The sequence below is a fragment of the Alosa alosa genome, chromosome 2 (genome assembly GCF_017589495.1).
Source record: "Alosa alosa isolate M-15738 ecotype Scorff River chromosome 2, AALO_Geno_1.1, whole genome shotgun sequence".
NCBI lineage: Eukaryota > Metazoa > Chordata > Actinopteri > Clupeiformes > Clupeidae > Alosa > Alosa alosa.
The window spans coordinates 33,023,767-33,043,567 of record NC_063190.1 but is presented as its reverse complement, the minus strand read 5'-3'; the positions used below and the strand labels follow the sequence as shown (position 1 = coordinate 33,043,567).

Below are 19,801 nucleotides of genomic sequence, written 5' to 3'. Positions count from 1 at the left end.
TGTCACAAGGATTAAAGTTCTCCGTCGTAGGACGGATTTCCGTCAATTTGATTTTAGAAATGTCATATTGCGATCGATGCAGATCCGATGAGAAAAAAAAATAGGAGGGGGGGGGACCTTTTTGCTATCACCTTTGCTTTTCCTTTTTTAAGGCAACTACAAATATTAGGTCCGATGAATTAATGTGTGTGATGGTAAAGATCTAATAGTGTTCTTGAGAACTTTCTGTGTCTCAATCAGTGGCCGCTCAAGAAGATAGCCTACGTCAGCCATGAATTTCGCTTTGTTTATGTTGTAGCTACACACTTGTCTCAGGCGTTTGCTTAAAAAAAAAAGAACACGTATGGAGGACTATAACGGTCTAAAAGTTGGATTATAGTGACACATTAGAGACAGCTGATGAGGTTAGCCAATCCCTTTAACTTTTTTGGATATGATATTGTGAGCTCTATGTGCAAATTCGGAGAAGAAGCGTAGGCTGTGTTCTTTCCGTGCATCAATGTAGACAATTTCTATACAATTAAAATAGTCAACTTAAAACATATTATTAATTTATAGCACAAAACCATAACCAGTAGGCCTACCAGAACGACTAATTTTCTAACGACTAATCTTTCGACTAATTTTTCGATTAGTCGACTAATCTAAACGACTAATTTTTTTTTTTAAATCAAGTGTTTGTTATTTCGTTGTGTCCATTTTATTTTGAACTTAACTGAAGGGAAAACATAAAATATAGATCACCCTACTTTTGTTAGAAACATATTAAGTGAACTGTTCAAAAACGTTATGTGTAAAAAAAAAAATCACCCATTTAAAATGATACCATCAGATCTAATGTCAGACCTTTGATATACTTTATTTGTATGCCAGTGTTGTCATGGACATAGACAATGTTCAATGTTTGTCAAACTTCTTTGACCTGAGGGCCGATCATGGCACCTACATGAACCCACCCCCCCATCAAATTATCATTATATCACATCACAATTATAATTGTTATGCTATATTGTTATAGGTTATAGTTGGAGGCCTATTGTTATAAATTGTGCTATACATGTGGCACAAACAAGTTTGTGGACTAGCCATAGGCTATATTTGAACGGAGCTGGTAAAAAAAGATCATTATGAGAATGTGTGGACAGTGGCACACAATGGGCTTAAAGTGACCGTGCACCATTTACAAATTAGATAAACAGCATCAAATGTCTAGTATTTCTTAAGAAATTAATACTTTAAAACAAAATTACTGTCATTATTATCTTTTAAATAATATAAAAGTGTTGACCTTGGCTTCCCTTATGAGTCACCACTGGCAGACAGCCTAATAAATTGTTTGCAGGCAAATCTGTGGCCTAGCGCAGTGAAATACCATCAGTCAAATTATTACTCATCCTTACAGTGGGCTCCGCAATTTGGAAAAACATTATATATATTTGCAGCTGTGCTGAGTGTCATGTAGCTATCCATTTTGTAGAGATTACTCAGGTATGCACATGTGTATCTTACACAGGTATGCACATGCATATGTCGTAAAAGATTACAAGACAGAAACATTGAACCTATTTTAATCTGTATTTATAAAAAAAAATACTGTGGATTAGATGGAAGTGCTAAAATTATGATCGATAGTCTAATAATGGCATTATTAAGTGAAGAGTACCTGATGATTTGTTCAGGACTTGAAAAAGATTGGGACTTGGACTTGGACTCGACTTGGCTTTGATGTGACTTGGACTTGGACTCGACTTGCCCTTCTCTGTATTTACTTGGGACTTGACTTGGACTTGACTGCTAAGACTTGGGACTTACTTGTGACTTGCCAAACAGTGACTTGGTCCCACCTCTGCTTGTTACTCTTTGATGCAGTGAAATAAACCTATTAAGTGTACCAGTTAATTACTTACATGTACATATGACATGTATGTTGTTTCTTCGATGTCTTGTCTATGACTAAAGTTTAGCTGATGATATAACATCCTACTCCCCTGTGACTTTGTTCATGACACTCCAGTTAATAGGCTAAACTATTATTCACATTTGCTCAAAGATTTCAGAAGTATAAGTCCTTTTCGCTCCCTACGTTGATGTATTCCAAGCGATCTGCTTCAGGGGCGGGGACGTAGCTAAACACCATGCCTGGGTACGTAATCGCTCTCAGGGACGCCCTCTGTTCGCTGGTTGGTCCGCTGCCCAACTGCCGAAGTAAACGAACGCGAATCAACTTATTCCAGACGGAGTACTGTAGGGAGAAGAAATCGACCGGAAGTACGTAGACAGGTCGAGGCCAGGCTAGGCACTCTGGGCCAAAGCTTCCGAAAACAGCGCGGCATTCAAAGTGTTAATAGCGCCTTGAATTCAATTCGGAAATTGACTGGTACTGGTAAGGACTGTAAGGACCACAATATTTGAAGAGCAACATCAAAACTTGATCCATTTATTCTTCATTACAAAATATGTTGAACTGTCTGCTCTAAATAAGTCATGACAGAAACATTTAAAAGACATTATTTATATTTTTTGTATTTTTGTCATTCTACATGCTGTTTAAAAAAAACATTGTGATCCCATCCACAGAGTAACAACTCAGCTTTGGCAGGACAGGAGGTAGGATTCTCTCAAAGTGTTTTTCCACTACTACCACATGGTGGACTGTCTTGCATCAGCAACCACATGACCCGCAACTCTACCGGGCTCATCTTGTGCATCAGCATGATTCCACGATAAAAACAGGGGTGCTTTAGGTCATTCTTGTTGTCGATGCCGAATGTCAGAAAACCTCTGTGGTGTGTGAGCTTCACACCCATTTGCTGCAAGCACAGGCCCAGAAAGACATCATCGAGTGGGAGCAGCTTCACCTTCTGGGCTGCCACATCCAGTCCCAACATAGTCTGCCGTGACATCAAATACCCACCACCACTTGGAAAGGGTGGATAGAGCTTCCCCTCTGGGTATATCTCGACAGGGACAAAATACTTTGAGCTTCTGTCTCGGATAGGCATCTCGGGGCTGTGGATGAATCCAGCAAACAGGTGATTCTCAGGTTTGTGGGCTGTCAGGAACTCAACCAGATTCTCTGTGTTCACAAACATGTCGTCATCGCCCTTAAACACAAACTGCGCACTGCTGCACTTACGAGAGAACCAGCTGAGGAATCCCACCTCCTTCCGAGGCAGGTTGAAGAAGATATCTGCAAAGTCCCACTGCAAGATGTCCCCATAGTGACGGCTCTCCGACTGCAGCAGTTGCTGGGGGTCGTGATCCTGCACCTTGTCATGTGAGCGGCCCATCAGGAAGACCAACTTAACTTTATGACCCTGGATTCTACCAGCGCAACCCCAAGTGTCCCGCAATGCAGCACGGCGGTCTACATTCACAGCTGTGGACTTCACGGCCAACAATAGATAAAGGTCATCCTCGCAAGGTGAAGGGGTCAGCAGGATTGGGAATGCTCGGCAATGCCTATAGCGTAAGAATTCCTGGTATGACTGGGGCAGGTGTGATGGAATGACCTCTGCGCTGTCATTGGCAGAGCATGTAAAGTTCTCTTGGACAGTGTAGGGGCCCGCTGGTGGTGAGGCAGTGCCACTCCTAGATATGTTGGACCAAAAGGGGCGTGTGTGTATCTGGTGGAAAGGGGGCGATTTGGAGTCCAATGGGACGACCAGGTGGTGGTACATCTTGAGCATCAAATAGCAGAGGATGACGGCCACAGCACTGACCAGACTACACCGGGGGTACTGAACTCTTGTCCTTGTCATCTTCACGCTGAGAGGCAAAGCAGATGGGAAAGCAGTTGAAATGAGAGGCAATGACAACAAAACATCAGATTTGACCAGTTATGTACATTTAGATTTATTAATTTAGCAGACATTGACACTGAATTAAAAATTCACAGACAACATATGTTGACATTTATGGCAAAATTCAAACGGGACCAGAAAATAATTATTTTCTCACATTCACTTGCATTGACGATTTTTCAACCTAGAGGTCCAGCGGGGTTAGTGGAAGGGGCGGGACATACCAGCTCTATAGAGTGGTGAAGTCCCGCCCCTTCCGTTTGCCTCCATGGGACCTATCTTTCAAAAAAATTTGAACGGCAGTCTATGGCGAAAAATAAATTATTTTCTGGTCCCGGTTGACTTGTGCCTTGAATTACCCATATGATGTTTGTCAATTTTAAAGACAATTTTTCATGTAAAGACATTTGCAGTTTGTTTTGTAACTATTGAATTACAACATTGTGAAAGATCGTAATTCCAACGACTACAAACCCATCAGTCGCGCTAGTGACGTTAGCTCATTCACAGTAGATTGTACAAGCATACCAGCAACAGGTCTTAATTGGGCTTTCCTTGCCGAAGAAAATACCATGAGTCAGAGGATTAAACACAGCAGGTAAGTTGTATTCGTCCATAGACTGTACATTACATACTGTTAAGTGACATAGCAGGCAGCAAGATGCAACCGTTAACTAGCATAACAGCTCTTATCGTTTCATTACGTTGGTGACGTACATCGTTCGAGACGAGAGATGTAGTCCACTGAGTGGATTTGCACAAAACCAACATAACTTTTGAAGTCTATCGAACAACAGTACTTTCTTGACGTGAAAAATTATCTTTTAAATTCACACACATCATATGTGAAATTTGTGGCACAATTGAAACTGGACCAAAAAATAATTGTTATCTCTCCATTAACTCCCGTTCATAATTTTTTGAAGGGGCGGGACTTCACCACTCTGCTCTATAGACGCTCGGCTTCACTGGACTTTCAATGGCACTACAGAGTGGGCTGATCTCAGTACAGAAAAGTTAGATCTTTATTGGACAAACGCCACAAAATCGTAATTTCCAGAGAAAGCCCGGCATCTCTGGGAGTGCATAGGACAGTGGGATGGCCCGGACGCTGAGCTTCTGTATGATGATTGGAGGAACCGTCATAGAGGCTGGACTTTTTTTGATTGACAGCATATGTCGCGATCTGACAGGAAGTGGTTCAAGTTCAAGGGATGCGTTAACGGTAGTGTTGACAGGTGAAGTCGAGAGGCAAGGCAAGTTGCAGCTCAAATTCTCATAATTTGTCAGCAATACAGTTGGTTTCTATTTGTCTTTCTTTGTAAATAGCATACTGTAAATAAAAAGTCTTGCTTTTATTTCAGTTGTGTATTTAGGCTAAGTTAGGTAGCGCGCTATATAATCATGTAGGCTACATTATGCTAATGTTTACTTGAATTTTAAAAACCCACCAGGGGAGATTAAAAATAAAACAGCAAGGCAGATGAACGTACACAGAGAAATAACTCTAGAAGGCTAGCCTAAACTCCCCCCAAGCTGCCATGTCTGCCATGCCAACTCTATAGCCTACTGTTTGGTCTATTCTGGGTTTTGGGATAGTTTTGCCCTCAAAGAACAATATAGCACCTTAATAATATTAATTTAATAATTGACCATTTTTATCAGAGCTTCCCCTATTCCAAAGAGCAGCAACCGCCACTGGTATTATCGTCCCAACCCAGTTAACAACACGCCACTGACCAAGAAAAATCTGGTCTATTCACCTTTTGCTGCCACGCCCATTTTAGAAATGTATGGAGATATATTTTAGAGACGGACTGACCATTCTCAGCACAGTAGACCATGCCAATACATAATTGTCATAATATATTCTGGTGTGACACCTGACAAAGACCTGAGTGGTCGAAACGTTGTGTAACCCACCATTAAACTGGGAGCTTTAGAGACAGTGTGCGGATATCTTTTCTTTTGCTTAACTATGTTTAGAAAGTCATTACAGAACAGCCGCCCTAAAGTCATTGTTTTCCAAACTTCAGATAGGAAAGGTGTATAACACCTACTGTACATATCTGTCTATATGGTTCATACTGAATATCCATATTTATTCTGTTTTTCTTATAATATATTATGTTAATACACTGCATATATCTATATTAGTCTTACTACTATTATAATGTTACTGCTACTACATTGCACATATCTGTACAGTACATGTTGTTAATACATTGTTCATATTACATAGCCATATTTATTCTGCTCTTATAAGGTAACTGCCAATACACTGCACATATTTATATTTAATTTATATATTACTCTAAACCACCTTCTGTAAACCAACTGTATACTACTGTCTACACTGCACTATATTTCTTGTCCTGCCCATGCACCACCTGTCTATACTTTGTATATCAAACTGCACTTTTCTGCTTTTCGTTGTCTTTGTACTTGTACTCTGCACAATGACAATAAAGTTGAATCTAATCTAATTTAACAGAAATGTCTTAAGTCACCAAAACCCTACATAAACGTAACTAACTTTAGGATGACCCATAACATATGATGCCAGTCATCTCGATAGAACTCTGCTATCTCAATGTATCGTAATCTGGATACTGCTCAATGGAAAGTTCAGACACAATGCAGGCAAAGATGGCGACACTAATGTTTGCTCGCGGAATACGGTGAATAGTGAAAGGCAAATATAAAGCACAGCTGAAGACACACTGTCACGAGAGGTAAGTGGCCCTTAGCAACCAGTCCCAAACAACTTCTCAGCAGGATTAATATCCTTAGGATTTTTATTCAGTCATTCGAACATTATTAGGGTATTGTGTTGTTTTTTTCAGGCTGTTTTTGATGGTAACCCCTTGTCAGTCAATAGTGAAAGAAAATGACTGTGTAGAACTGTTTTGTCTTTGACTATAAGTCTACGGTGAAATTATTCTACTTTTTTTCGGATTTCAGGTCAACATAAAAAAAACAAAACAAATTCAATTAAACTTGCTGATTAATGGGTTCAAGCTTTTTAGCGCACGTGGACTAATTATAAAAAAAATACACGCACATGTTGAATGAAAATTGACTTGTGCTGCAATTAGTAAATCAATATACAATTAAGACAATAAAGAGACCAAACTTGTGTATGAAACATATACAATAGAAAACGTTCTTCTTAACACATAAATTTGCAAAATCTACCGAAATTATTTGAATGTGGTCGTCACGTTATCTGTCATTGATTTGGGCTACAGCGTAAAACCAGTGGTGGAGGAAGTACTGAAACTCAGTACTTAAGTAAAAGTACAAATACACAGAGAAATATTTACTTTAGTAAAAGTAAAAGTACCACAATGACAACCCTACTTAAGTAAAAGTAAAAAGTACCTGCTTTTAAATGTACTTAAAAGTATTAAAAGTAAAAGTATTTGCATAATGATTTATTCTCTTAATATCTATATTCTAAAAAGGAAAAATCAGTATGGGCTGTGGCATTTTAATCTAGTTAGTTTCTAAGATAGTTTTAGGTTATACTCGACTAGATAGTTTTAAGTTAATGCAATTGTGCTTACCATCCATGTGGCCCATTACATTCTGACCTACAATTCTAGAGACTGTAATTCTGGTTATCTACTAGGGTGATCTGCTGAGTAATATCATTCAGCAAAAACACGAGCCTGAAGTTTAACAGGGGTAGACAAGGGAAACGTCGGTGGATCGTAATGCCAATTATGCTGATTGAACAGAAAAGTTGCTGAGAAAGGTGTCTTTATGATTAAGTTCAGTTTCACTTGCGCAGACGCATAGACATTGAATGAGCGCTGACGTTACGCCACAATTGTAGGCTATGCATCTTTATTTAATCACACACAATTAAGGAATATTTCCTAATCTGGAAAATGTTGCGTCTTTTCCGGCCACCGGTTCATTAATAGTCTACCATTCATTTGTGCCGCAAATGATCAGACGTGTGACAGAAGCATGGGCATAGCCAGTAACTTCGCTGATCCGCGGATAGCAATCTCATCGGAGAGGAGGCCCTAACGCTGCAGATAACAGACAGAGAAAGGCACAGAACACAGTTGCATGTACAGTGTAGCCATGGGTCCAGGAACATAGCCTACCGAATGCAGATGGCTACAAGCTCACGCTTTGCCTGGTCTAGACTAGAAGCTTATGTTTCTAAGAATGCACGTAGCGCTCCAGAATCTTTGGTAGCAACCCCCCCGGTAAAACAAACGTGTTTGTCAGAGAGAAAAAAACTGATCATAAAATGTATCGTAAAAGGAACGATGGTGTTGTAGAAATGTAGCGGAGTAAAAAGTACAGATAATTGCTGTAAAATGTAACGAAGTAAAAGTCAAAAGTATGCACTATAAATTTTACTTCTAAGTAAAGTACAAATACACAGAGAAATATTTACTTTAGTAAAAGTAAAAGTACCTGCTTTTAAATGTACTTAAAAGTATTAAAAGTAAAAGTACCACAAGAACATTTACTTAAGTAAAAGTACAAATACACAGAGAAATATTTACTTTAGTAAAAAGTAAAAGTACCACAATGACAACCCTACTTAAGTAAAAAGTAAAAGTACCTGCTTTTAAATGTACTTAAAAGTATTAAAAGTAAAAGTATTTGCATAATGATTTATTCTCTTAATATCTATATTCTAAAAGGAAAAATCAGTATGGGCTGTGGCATTTTAATCTAGTTAGTTTCTAAGATAGTTTTAGGTTATACTCGACTAGATAGTTTTAAGTTAATGCAATTGTGCTTACCATCCATGTGGCCCATTACATTCTGACCTACAATTCTAGAGACTGTAATTCTGGTTATCTACTAGGGTGATCTGCTGAGTAATATCATTCAGCAAAACACGAGAGCCTGAAGTTTAACGGGGTAGACAAGGGAAACGTCGGGTGGATCGTAATGCCAATTATGCTGATTGAACAGAAAAGTTGCTGAGAAAGGTGTCTTTATGATTAAGTTCAGTTTCACTTGCGCAGACGCATAGACATTGAATGAGCGCTGACGTTACGCCACAATTGTAGGCTATGCATCTTTATTTAATCACACACAATTAAGGAATATTTCCTAATCTGGAAAATGTTGCGTCTTTTCCGGCCACCGGTTCATTAATAGTCTACCATTCATTTGTGCCGCAAATGATCAGACGTGTGACAGAAGCATGGGCATAGCCAGTAACTTCGCTGATCCGCGGATAGCAATCTCATCGGAGAGGAGGCCCTAACGCTGCAGATAACAGACAGAGAAAGGCACAGAACACAGTTGCATGTACAGTGTAGCCATGGGTCTGGTGAACATAGCCTACCGAATGCAGATGGCTACAAGCTCACGCTTTGCCTGGTCTAGACTAGAAGCTTATGTTTCTAAGAATGCACGTAGCGCTCCAGAATCTTTGGTAGCAACCCCCGGTAAAACAAACGTGTTTGTCAGAGAAAAAAAAAACTGATCATAAAATGTATCGTAAAAAGGAACGATGGTGTTGTAGAAATGTAGCGGAGTAAAAGTACAGATAATTGCTGTAAAATGTAACGAAGTAAAAGTCAAAAGTATGCACTATAAATTTTACTTAAGTAAAGTACAAATACGTGGAAAATTTACTTAAGTACAGTAACGAAGTATTTGTACTTCGTTACATTCCACCACTGCGTAAAACTTTATCTAGCTTCATAGTTTGGTGCTAAATGAGACATTTTACTGCACAACAAAATTATTACATGTTGGGCTTAGAGAGCAAACTGTAAGATTTTGCTTGATCTGTATGTTACCTGGCTGATGGGGCAGGGAGAAGCAGCCTGTCAGCGACCATGCCTGCTATCTGAAGACGCTTACTGAACTGCTATGGTGCTGCGCATCAAGGAAGAGAGATAGTTAGGCTGGTCGGATGTGCGCAAGGAGGTGGCTCATTTCGGGGCATTGTTTCAGTCGTTTTTAATGGCTCAGGTTTTCAAAAGATCATTTCAAAACCGACATCAGTAAAATCTTAATAATATTAATATTTTAAAAAAAAAACAAGTTTCAAAAGGGCATTTTCGTTGATAAAGGGCAAACTTCCTAGTGCTTTAGCACCACCTAGTGTCTAAGTATGCACGCCTACGCACCAAACTATGAAGCTAGATACATTTTTACGCTGTAGCCCAAATCAATGACAGATAACGTGACGACCACATTCAAATAATTTCGGTAGATTTTGCAAATGTATGTGTTAAGAAGAACGTTTTCTGTTGTATATGTTTTGTTAGGCAACATGTATTAACACATTCATTTGTGACAGAAGAAACGGGAAGTTCCCCATTACCTGTGAAAAATGCCCAACTGCATTCATGTAATGACAACAGTCAGTAGCCCACTATAACTCCTTCTCGTACTGTTTGGTCGCTTTATTGTCTTACAGATCAAGTAAAATCGTACAGTTTGCCCTCTAAGCCCAACGTGTAATCAATTTGTTGTGCGGTAAAATGTTTCATACAGCATCAAACAACTAAGCATTTTTAGCCGACTGGTCACCTGATAAAGTTTTACGCTGTAGCCCAAGTCAATGACAGATAACGTGAGGACGACCACATAGGCTACAAATCATTTCGGTAGAGTTTGTGTTAAAGGAGAATTCCGGTGTGATATTGACCTAAAGTGTGTTGAAACATGATACCGAGTGTGAACGTATGTCTCATACACAAGTTTGGTCTCTTTATTGTCTTAATTGTATATTGATTTACTAATTGCAGCACAAGTCAATTTTCATTCAACATGTGCGTGTATTTTTTTTTATAATTAGTCCACGTGCGCTAAAAAGCTTGAACCCATTAATCAGCAAGTTTAATTGAATTTGTTTTGTTTTTTTATGTTGACCCGAAATCCGAAAAAAAGTAGAATAATTTCACCGTAGACTTATAGTCAAAGACAAAACAGTTCTACACAGTCATTTTCTTTCACTATTGACTGACAAGGGGTTACCATCAAAAACAGCCTGAAAAAAACAACACAATACCCTAATAATGTTCGAATGACTGAATAAAAATCCTAAGGATATTAATCCCCTCCTGAGCACCTGCCCCCCAAAATGTCTGTGCACGCCACTGGATAGATAGATACTTTATTGATCCCCAAGGGGAAATTCAAGAAATAGAAGATTGTAGGCCTATAGGCCTAAAAGGCAACATTCGAAATGCCCCCCCTCCCCTCCCCTCCCCCTCCCTCCTGAGCACCTGCCCCCCAAAATGTCTGTGCACGCCACTGAATATAAGTATAAGTATATATACTTTTTTGATCCCGTGAGGGAAATTTGGTCTCTGCATTTAACCCAATCGGTGAATTAGTGAAACACAAACAGCACATAGTGAACACACAGTGAGGTGAAGCACCAGTGGTGGAATGTAACGAAGTACAAATACTTCGTTACTGTACTTAAGTAAATTTTCCACGTATTTGTACTTTACTTAAGTAAAATTTATAGTGCATACTTTTGACTTTTACTTCGTTACATTTTACAGCAATTATCTGTACTTTTACTCCGCTACATTTCTACAACACCATCGTTCCTTTTTACGATACATTTTATGATCAGTTTTTTTTTTTCTCTCTGACAAACACGTTTGTTTTACCGGGGGGTTGCTACCACAGGTTCTGGAGCGCTACGTGCATTCTTAGAAACATAAGCTTCTAGTCTAGACCAGGCAAAGCGTGAGCTTGTAGCCATCTGCATTCGGTAGGCTATATTCACCAGACCCATGGCTACACTGTACATGCAACTGTGTTCTGTGCCTTTCTCTGTCTGTTCTCTGCAGCGTTAGGGCCTCCTCTCCGATGAGATTGCTATCCGCGGATCAGCGAAGTTACAGGCTATGCCCATGCTTCTGTCACACGCTTGATCATTTGCGGCACAAATGAATGGTAGACTATTAATGAACCGGTGGCCGGGAAAAACGTAACATTTTCCAGATTAGGAAATATTCCTTAATTGTGTGTGATTAAATAAAGATGCATAGCCTACAATTGGGGGGTAGTAACGTGAGCTCTCATTCAATATCTATGCGTCTGCGCAAGTGAAACTGAACGTAATCATAAAGACACCTTTCTCAGCAACTTTTCTGTTCAATCAGCATAATTGGCATTACGATCCACCCGACGTTTCCCTTGTCTACCCCGTTAAACTTCAGGCTCTCGTGTTTTGCTGAATGATATTACTCAGCAGATCACCCTAGTAGATAACCAGAATTACAGTCTCTAGAATTGTAGGTCAGAATGTAAACTGGGCCACAGATGGTAAGCATTGCATTAACTTAAAACTATCTAGTCGAGTATAACCTAAAACTAGCTTAATTAAAATGCCACAGCCCATACTGATTTTTCCTTTTAGAATATAGATATTAAGAGAATAAATCATTATGCAAATACTTTTACTTTTAATACTTAAAGTACATTTAAAAGCAGGTACTTTTTACTTTTACTTAAGTAGGGTTGTCATTGTGGTACTTTTACTAAAGTAAATATTTGTCTGTGTATTTGTACTTTTACTTAAGTACTGAGGTTCAGTACTTCCTCCACCACTGTGAAGCACACACTAATCCCGGCGCAGTGAGCTGCCTGCTTCAACGGCGGCCCTCGGGGAGCAGTGAGGGGTTAGGTGCCTTGCTCAAGGGCACTTCAGCTGCGGCCCACTGGTCGGGGCTCGAAACCGGCAACCCTCCGGTTACAAGTCCAGAGTGCTAACCAGTGGGCCACGGCTGCCCCCATATGGGTGTCTAAATGGTAGTTTCTAAGGATGTCTGGTGCATCACACTTGCCACAGCAGATGGTGTCAGTGAAATCTTATAGTCTAAACAAAGCAACCCTGTAAGGCCTATGATTTACCTCTAGGCTGTAGGCAGGGCAGGGGTAGCTCACTGTAAATAACCCCTTATAACATGATATGATCTGTTTACATGTTATATTCTTGTTTTTTTTATTTATTTAATTAATATGTTTTAAGAATGAAGAGGCCTTCTGACTTTATGCAAAAAAGGGGGGACTTTTAATTTGAAAAGGGGTTATTGTGAGACCGTTTATGTCTTTTAATGTTTGACAGCAAAATCCAGAAAGGCTACAGCTCCCATAAAGTAAGTTTGTATGAGCAACATTTATTTAATTCAAGCACTTTAGGATGTCGTGACCATTTGGCTCGGAGTGAGCACGACATGAAGGGGAGACCACACCAAAGTATATTTATTAACTGAGATATTTACAAAGTCAGTATGTGTAAGGAAAAGCAAAAGTGTCGTGTAGGTCAGCATGTGAATGTGTAGTGCAAAACTGTCGTGTAGGTCAGCATCAGGGGCGGAGCCAGACATTGTAAACATTCGGGGCTTAGCCCATTTAATTTTTTTTTTTAAATAACCCCCTAACTACATAGTTCTCAGTAAAAATGTCAAGTTTTTTTTGCCTGAAATTGCACTGTGCCTATTTACAAGGGCATTGTTCCCACCTCTTTTGGGGTCAACCATCAAGTGCTGGACCTCTATAGAAAGCTGAGAACCTGTAGCTTTCGTAGGAAGCAGTCAAGATAACTGTGTGATGTACTGACAAAGAGCTACAGAGGCTAGAATATAGTTTTTTCTTTCTGCCGGATTACAAGCATCTCTGAACTGACCACATTTCAGCCCTCTAGGTCACTTGATATCCCTTAGAAACACAACTAAGCCCTAGCAACCAGCTGTGTGCAAAAGTTGATCAATATAGAATGAAAATATGAGTGCTTTAAACTATTTTATTAGATTATTTGCCAAGGTATGCCCATGCGTTTTGTAAAATGCCTATGGATACTCCCCATAGGACTTTTTGTTATCCAAAATGCATACTGACAATCAAATGCACATGAATATCTTATACTATAATACACATAATATTATGATATAATTACAGTATGGCCAGTCATCATGATACAAGGGTATTTTAGAAGGAATGCATTATCATCTTGACATAGGCGTTTCTAAATTATATTAATTTTGTAATTTAGCAAGATTATTCATAGGTTTCATCAAGCCCCTTTACACAGGTGCATAAAATCAAGCAGCCCTTGCCACTTAATCTACTAAACCCCTCTTCTACTGCACTCCCCCCCCCATTAATGCACAAATAGGCTGACACCAGACATAATTTCACTGCATTTCTTACTTCCAGTAACTATATGCATGTGACAATAAACTTCCTTGTATCCTTGTATCCTTGTACCTAGATTATGAATGCAGACTGCATGGTGCTTGATTAACACACTTATGGAAAGGGCCCTTTCCTCTCAATATATCATTGTAATGTTTTTTTTTTTAGTTAATAATTAGTTAGGCAGCCAAAACAACATAACATGACTTTTATATTTATGTGGACTCTTGGATTATAAGATCTGTGGTGGTGGATAGGATATCAACAAGGTTTTAAGGTAGGCTTATGCAACATATGACACTGAAAAGTTGACATGGGCAGATAACTGTTAATGGTTTTTTCTGACATTTCAAAACAGTGTAGCCTAATTTATTACAAGACGAGGATCACTTTGTTTTGGGAACTGGAATTTCTTATTCTGCAGTAGGCTTAGCTAGCCTATGAGAGTATTGAATTTGCCTTTTCCGCCGACGAACGAGGACATTTAACGTTAACGTTAAGCATTTAGGGAGCTAGCCAAGTAGCCTAACGTTAGCCTGCCTAACTGACAGAAAGCTCTTAACGTGAAATCACCAACCTGAAACAACACCATCCGTCAGTTCACTGGGTTTATGCTGTTGCTTGAACGGAGCTGGGTGGTCTTTTGAAAAACTTTCTAATATCCATAACGTTTCAACAACATGTACACAAAGTGTTTTATCACAGACTGTAAAAGTGACAGACTTCTGACAGAGGCTTTTTGGAACACCGAAGCCATGACGTAGCGTTGTCAAGGCAGCATTTTCACTGGATCTAAACAAATCAATCTAACCAGAGCCATATAAAGGTAGAGTTGCGACAACTCCATTGACGCTAATGTTCCATTTTTTTCCAACAATGGCAGCTAATGGAAGCCTCAAATAGTTCCCGGAAGTTAACAATTAATAATAGCAGCAGTCTTTCTTTTACTGTCTATGGCAGCAGTGCAGTTACAGCAGTATAGACTGTTTGAAGCCAACATTTCAGACTCAGATTTACATTCCTTTGCCTCATCCGAATAATAATAATAATAACAGTAATAGTAGTAAAGTAATAGTAGGCTATCACAAGAGCCTAATTATAATAATAAACGATGTATCGACTATGACTTTTCTGCTGCTCAGTCATATCAGTTCAACATCAAATAGGCCTACATTAAAAGAGGCTAAAAGCCCAATAAATGTGCCACACGTAATAGCCGAATATAAGATACTTGCCTATCCCATTTCAATTAGGCAGCACCACCACAAGCTGTCATTAAGTTTTTGCGTTTAGTAGGCAACTTGACGTGACGTTTCTTGGGCATTTAGCTTCACCATCACGTCAAGTTGTAACGCTCATATAGGCTATGGATTTAAGTGGCTTAAAGGCAGCACAAGTGCAACTGCTTCCCCAAAACAATTCCTCCATAACTGTGTATTTAATCGTTTGATATGTGGATAACTTTCAGTGGACTAAACAAAAGGTAAAGATTTTGTTATCACAAGGCTAGCTGGTTCGTTATATGGCGAAGCATATAGCCAACTTTGTTTGCAGCAGTGAAGCTGAGTTTGTTGTTAACATTGTTGGTAACTGTCAGGGAATTTAACCCCAACATACAAGAACCACAACACGTAGTATGGCTTTGCCCACAAACTCTGGTACCAAGAGGAGAGCCTGCTAATGTAAGGAAGAATTCCTCACACCATCAGTCTCTGACTCTGCAGCCCAAAAGCTGTGTCTTTTATTGTACAGATGCACACAGAAAATAGAAAGCAAGGCATAGCGACTTCATTGTGACATACTCTTATCTCACCCACCCACACACACAGACAGGGCATACCTGTCAACACCCCAATTTTTCCCGTGTTTCTCCCGTATTTCAAGGTCATCTCCCAGCACACTCCCGTTTTGTTATTTCTCCCGGAAAACTCCAGTAATTTGCATGGCCATCAAACTTCATTTTAAAATCATTGATGCATTCAGGTTGCCAGATTGTGTATGAAATACACCCTACACATACACGATCACTTAGTTTCAACTTCAACCGTTTTGTCAGGCTAAAACCTGGCAACCCAAATAAGGAAGTGGGTGCAGCCTGAGTCTCGTCGTAAGCAAGCGGGCTAGTTGAATGGCCTACTCCAGAACTAGCTGTTGTGAAATTGTTGGGAATTTAATTGATTAACACATCACATAAACTGTTATTGAGTGTTGTTGATACACTGAACTTGTTGACAGCAAGCAGCTTTGGAGTTTTGGAAGTAGGCTGCAGGCAGGCAGCTGGTGGATACATAACTGGTATGCGTAAGGTAATGGTAGGCTAAAGTAAAAGCAACGACACTGACCCCCCCCCTCTCCCGTTTTTGGAAAGCTAGACATGAGATGGGTGCAGTTCCTGTCTGTCTGCACACTTAACTTGTACTCTCTGTTCTTAGAACTCAGCACAACAATATTTCTGCTTACACAAATGGTTATACAATGATAATAATAATTTCCTTACAGTAACATAAACGTTTCTTCAGTTAGCAGCAGGAGCCTAGGCCTACTGTTTTTTTTTTTTTATGTTGCATTAATTTTCATTGGCAAAAGCTAGCCTAATATGCATGAGAACCTATATAGATTTGAGGGAGCTGCAGCTTAGCATCAGCACGGTCATATTAACACAGCAGGCACTAGCCCAGTGAAGGATCGTGTAAGCCCATCCACAGAAACCAGTTTCAAACCAAGCTTGCGCTGATATGATGCATGATCACTTATCAAATTGCTATTTTCTGACAGGATGAGCACAACCAAATTCTCTGAATCTCAATTCTTTAGCCTAGCATCTTAATGCTGTATTCACAGCACTGTGAATGACAAACGGTGACAAAATGCTGTTGTTTATGAGTTCATAGCTGGTTATTTATCAAGGACTATATCACGTTTTATGTTATTATGATCACTTTCGCATTACCATGGGGTTACTGTGTAAGTAATGCTACGGTTAACTTCACATGCCCACCATTACACTGGAGAGATGTTAGACAACTTTTAAACTTTTTTTTTTTATTCTCCCGAGACGCTAGCTACTTAAGATAGTTCGCTCGTTATCTCAGATCAGTGAAGAACTACCAGAGAAAACGTTGGGGAGAAAACTCAAACAAGTTCATGTTAGACTTAGACTAGCTGTGTTACAGTTTCTCGTTGCAAAATTAAAAATTCCATGCGCTTTTGTAGGCTACACGCAGTCTCAAAAACACTGTTTACAGCTCTTGAGTCACGTACTAGGTCATTTTTTTATAACGATAATTTAGAAAGGCCTAGGCTACACTCATGGGGTGGGTGCTACTGCGTTTTCTAAAGAATCTCTCGTCTTGGTTTTGTACAGAAATTAACATACGTAAAAGCGAGAAAAAAAGGTCACCTTCCGATATTTAGCAGGCTACGGTCTGGGATTTAATTTAATATTGTTGTAATGGTAGGATAACTACACAGTTTACACAATAATTACACTGTTATAAATATTGTATATCAATGCATTTATTGTCTGTCCCAAAATTGTGGCTCTGTCTCTCATTGAACAGTATCTTATTTAATGCATTCTAATCCATTGTCAATCACTTCCGGGAACTTTTTGAAGTTTACATGAACCACGTGACCTTAACGAATTTATATGGCTCTGAATCTAACCATTGATCTAACCATAGCCCAGAAACCTGGCATAGATCGTGTAGCAAGTCAAATTATTTTTCAATATTGGGCTTTGAAAAAAAGGGATATATTTCCTCAGTAATAGAGCATTTTGGTGACATTTATAGAGAAACCGAGGGGAAGTTATATTGGAAATAAGAGTTGCCGGGAATTTAAAACGCTAAAAAAAGATTCGGGGCTTAAGCCCCCTAAGCCACCCCCTAGCTCCGCCACTGGTCAGCATGTGAATGTGTAGTGCAAAACTGTCGTGTAGGTCAGCATGTGAATGTGTAGTGCAAAAGTAAAGGATCAGCTCTGCAGCCAGCCTTGCCAAGAGTGTGCTCGCGAGTGCAGTGCCAGAGCGGTAACCAACTGGAGAACATTGATTTTATGCACCCTCCAATTAGGCCATCAATTAGCCACCTCGATAGAACCTCCACAGCTCCTACTACAGGAACAGACCAGATCAAGCCACACACAATCTCAGGGAGAAAGAGGCAGACCCAGCACGGTAGAGCTGGGGCGTCACAAGGACCAGTATTGAGGCCCAAGCTCTTACAGTCGTGTTTTGCCAATGTTTGATGAATATGTAGAACTTTGTTGAATGGAAGAAAATAAACGGTAATGCCTAAATGTACAGCATGCCTATTCGTAGCTCCTTTTAAAGAAATGTTTCATATTCTAGCATCATGTCTAAAACTGGAAGTGGGGAGCTGGAACTGGGGTAAGAGGTTTAAGTCACGCCAAACGCAAGATAGTCTACGATAAATTATTTGAGAGGTAACATTTTCACAATAAATATAGCCTACCTTTTTATTGGGGAAAAACTGGTTAAATGTAGCTGTTCTCCCACTCAGTGTTGCCATCTTTTTAGTTTCTGATAGGCCTGTCCCAAGTTCTTCCATGAAGACATCTTACTGACTCTAGCTGCCATTCACCACCAGCTGCTCTGCACACATGGAATTCAACTAGCACACTTTATAAGCGCAAGTATCCTAGGCTATTATGAGTTATTAGTTATGCTGCTATAGCATAGCGCTGTCATGGACTTTTCATGTGTCACGCCATACAACTCCTCCTCTCTCCATCTCTCAACGCTTCCTCTTACCTCTTCTCTCTGTCTTGCCGTTCAACTCCCTCTTCTCTTCCTCTCTCACTCAACTCTCCCTCTCTTGCCTTTTCCCTCTATAGTATAACACTATAGTACCATTGATATACTTATTAATACTAAGCATCATGACTTATAGTAATACTAACCCACTCTTTCTTCCCCCTACCTCACTTGTGAGGTAAACCATTACCAGTCATCAGCCATCCCTATGTTTGGCACTCATCACACCAGAAGCCCCATCCCTATGACTGCCCTACCATCGCCTGTTGCTGTCCCCTTGCCCGGATTCCTAGCCCGTGCAGCCTAGCGACCCACTACTTGCCCTATGACAACTCCTAATCTCTATGGACAATTCATTCCATACACTGGACTATTTGAACTTTCTGACACTAAATAGGATTCATGCATTATAATGCTGGTTATGTAGCCATCATTCCTCTTTGTAACATATACCTCAGGTGGCTTAAAACACCATGTTCTATTCTCTACACCTAACTAACCTATTCATTTATTGTGTATACAGACCTCACTGCCCTGTAAGTGACCCTTGAGTCGTGGATGAGTGCCGTGGCAGCCGTGGCCTACTGGTTAGCGCTTTGGACTTGTAACCGGAGGGTTGCCGGTTCGAACCCCGACCAGTAGGAACGACTGAAGTGCCCTTGAGCAAGGCACCTAACCCTGCTCCCCGAGCGCCGCTGTAGCAGGCAGCTCACTGCGTTGGGATTAGTGTGTGTTTCACCTTACTGTGTGTTCACTGTGTGCTGAGTGTGATTCAAGGATTGGGATAAATGCAGAGACCAAATTTCCCTCATGGGATCAATAGAGTATAATATATACTATATATGTTTCTTCCTATATGTATCTCCAATTCTAGGGATTTTTTTCTCGCCCCTGTTACTCATGGGCTCTCTCTAAATGTTTAACACTCTGTAAAGCGGCATGAGACATGTGTAATGTTTGGGCGCTCTATAAGTAAAATTAAATTTAAATTTAAATTGAATCATGAGCAAGACTGAAACATAGAGAGGGGTGAAATATAAAGGCATCATTTTGCCTATCCTGTATC

The 19,801-nt window shown here is 39.8% G+C and overlaps 1 protein-coding gene across 1 annotated transcript; it reads right to left on the bottom strand.

Moving 5' to 3' along the window:
- Positions 1-2,518: 2,518 nt before the first annotated feature.
- Positions 2,519-14,747, bottom strand: LOC125290985 (N-acetyllactosaminide beta-1,3-N-acetylglucosaminyltransferase 4-like). The gene is made up of 2 exons (XM_048237472.1): positions 14,536-14,747; positions 2,519-3,768 (listed from the first exon to the last, which is right to left on the bottom strand). Exon 2 carries the CDS (start codon positions 3,759-3,761, stop codon positions 2,619-2,621), a length of 1,143 nt encoding a protein of 380 aa, XP_048093429.1. The 5' UTR covers positions 3,762-3,768; positions 14,536-14,747; the 3' UTR covers positions 2,519-2,618.
- Positions 14,748-19,801: the final 5,054 nt, after the last annotated feature.

Excerpts from the sequence above, each read along its gene's own strand:
- LOC125290985 (XM_048237472.1), bottom strand. The coding sequence starts at position 3,761 with ATGACAAGGACAAGAGTTCAGTACCCCCGGTGTAGTCTGGTCAGTGCT.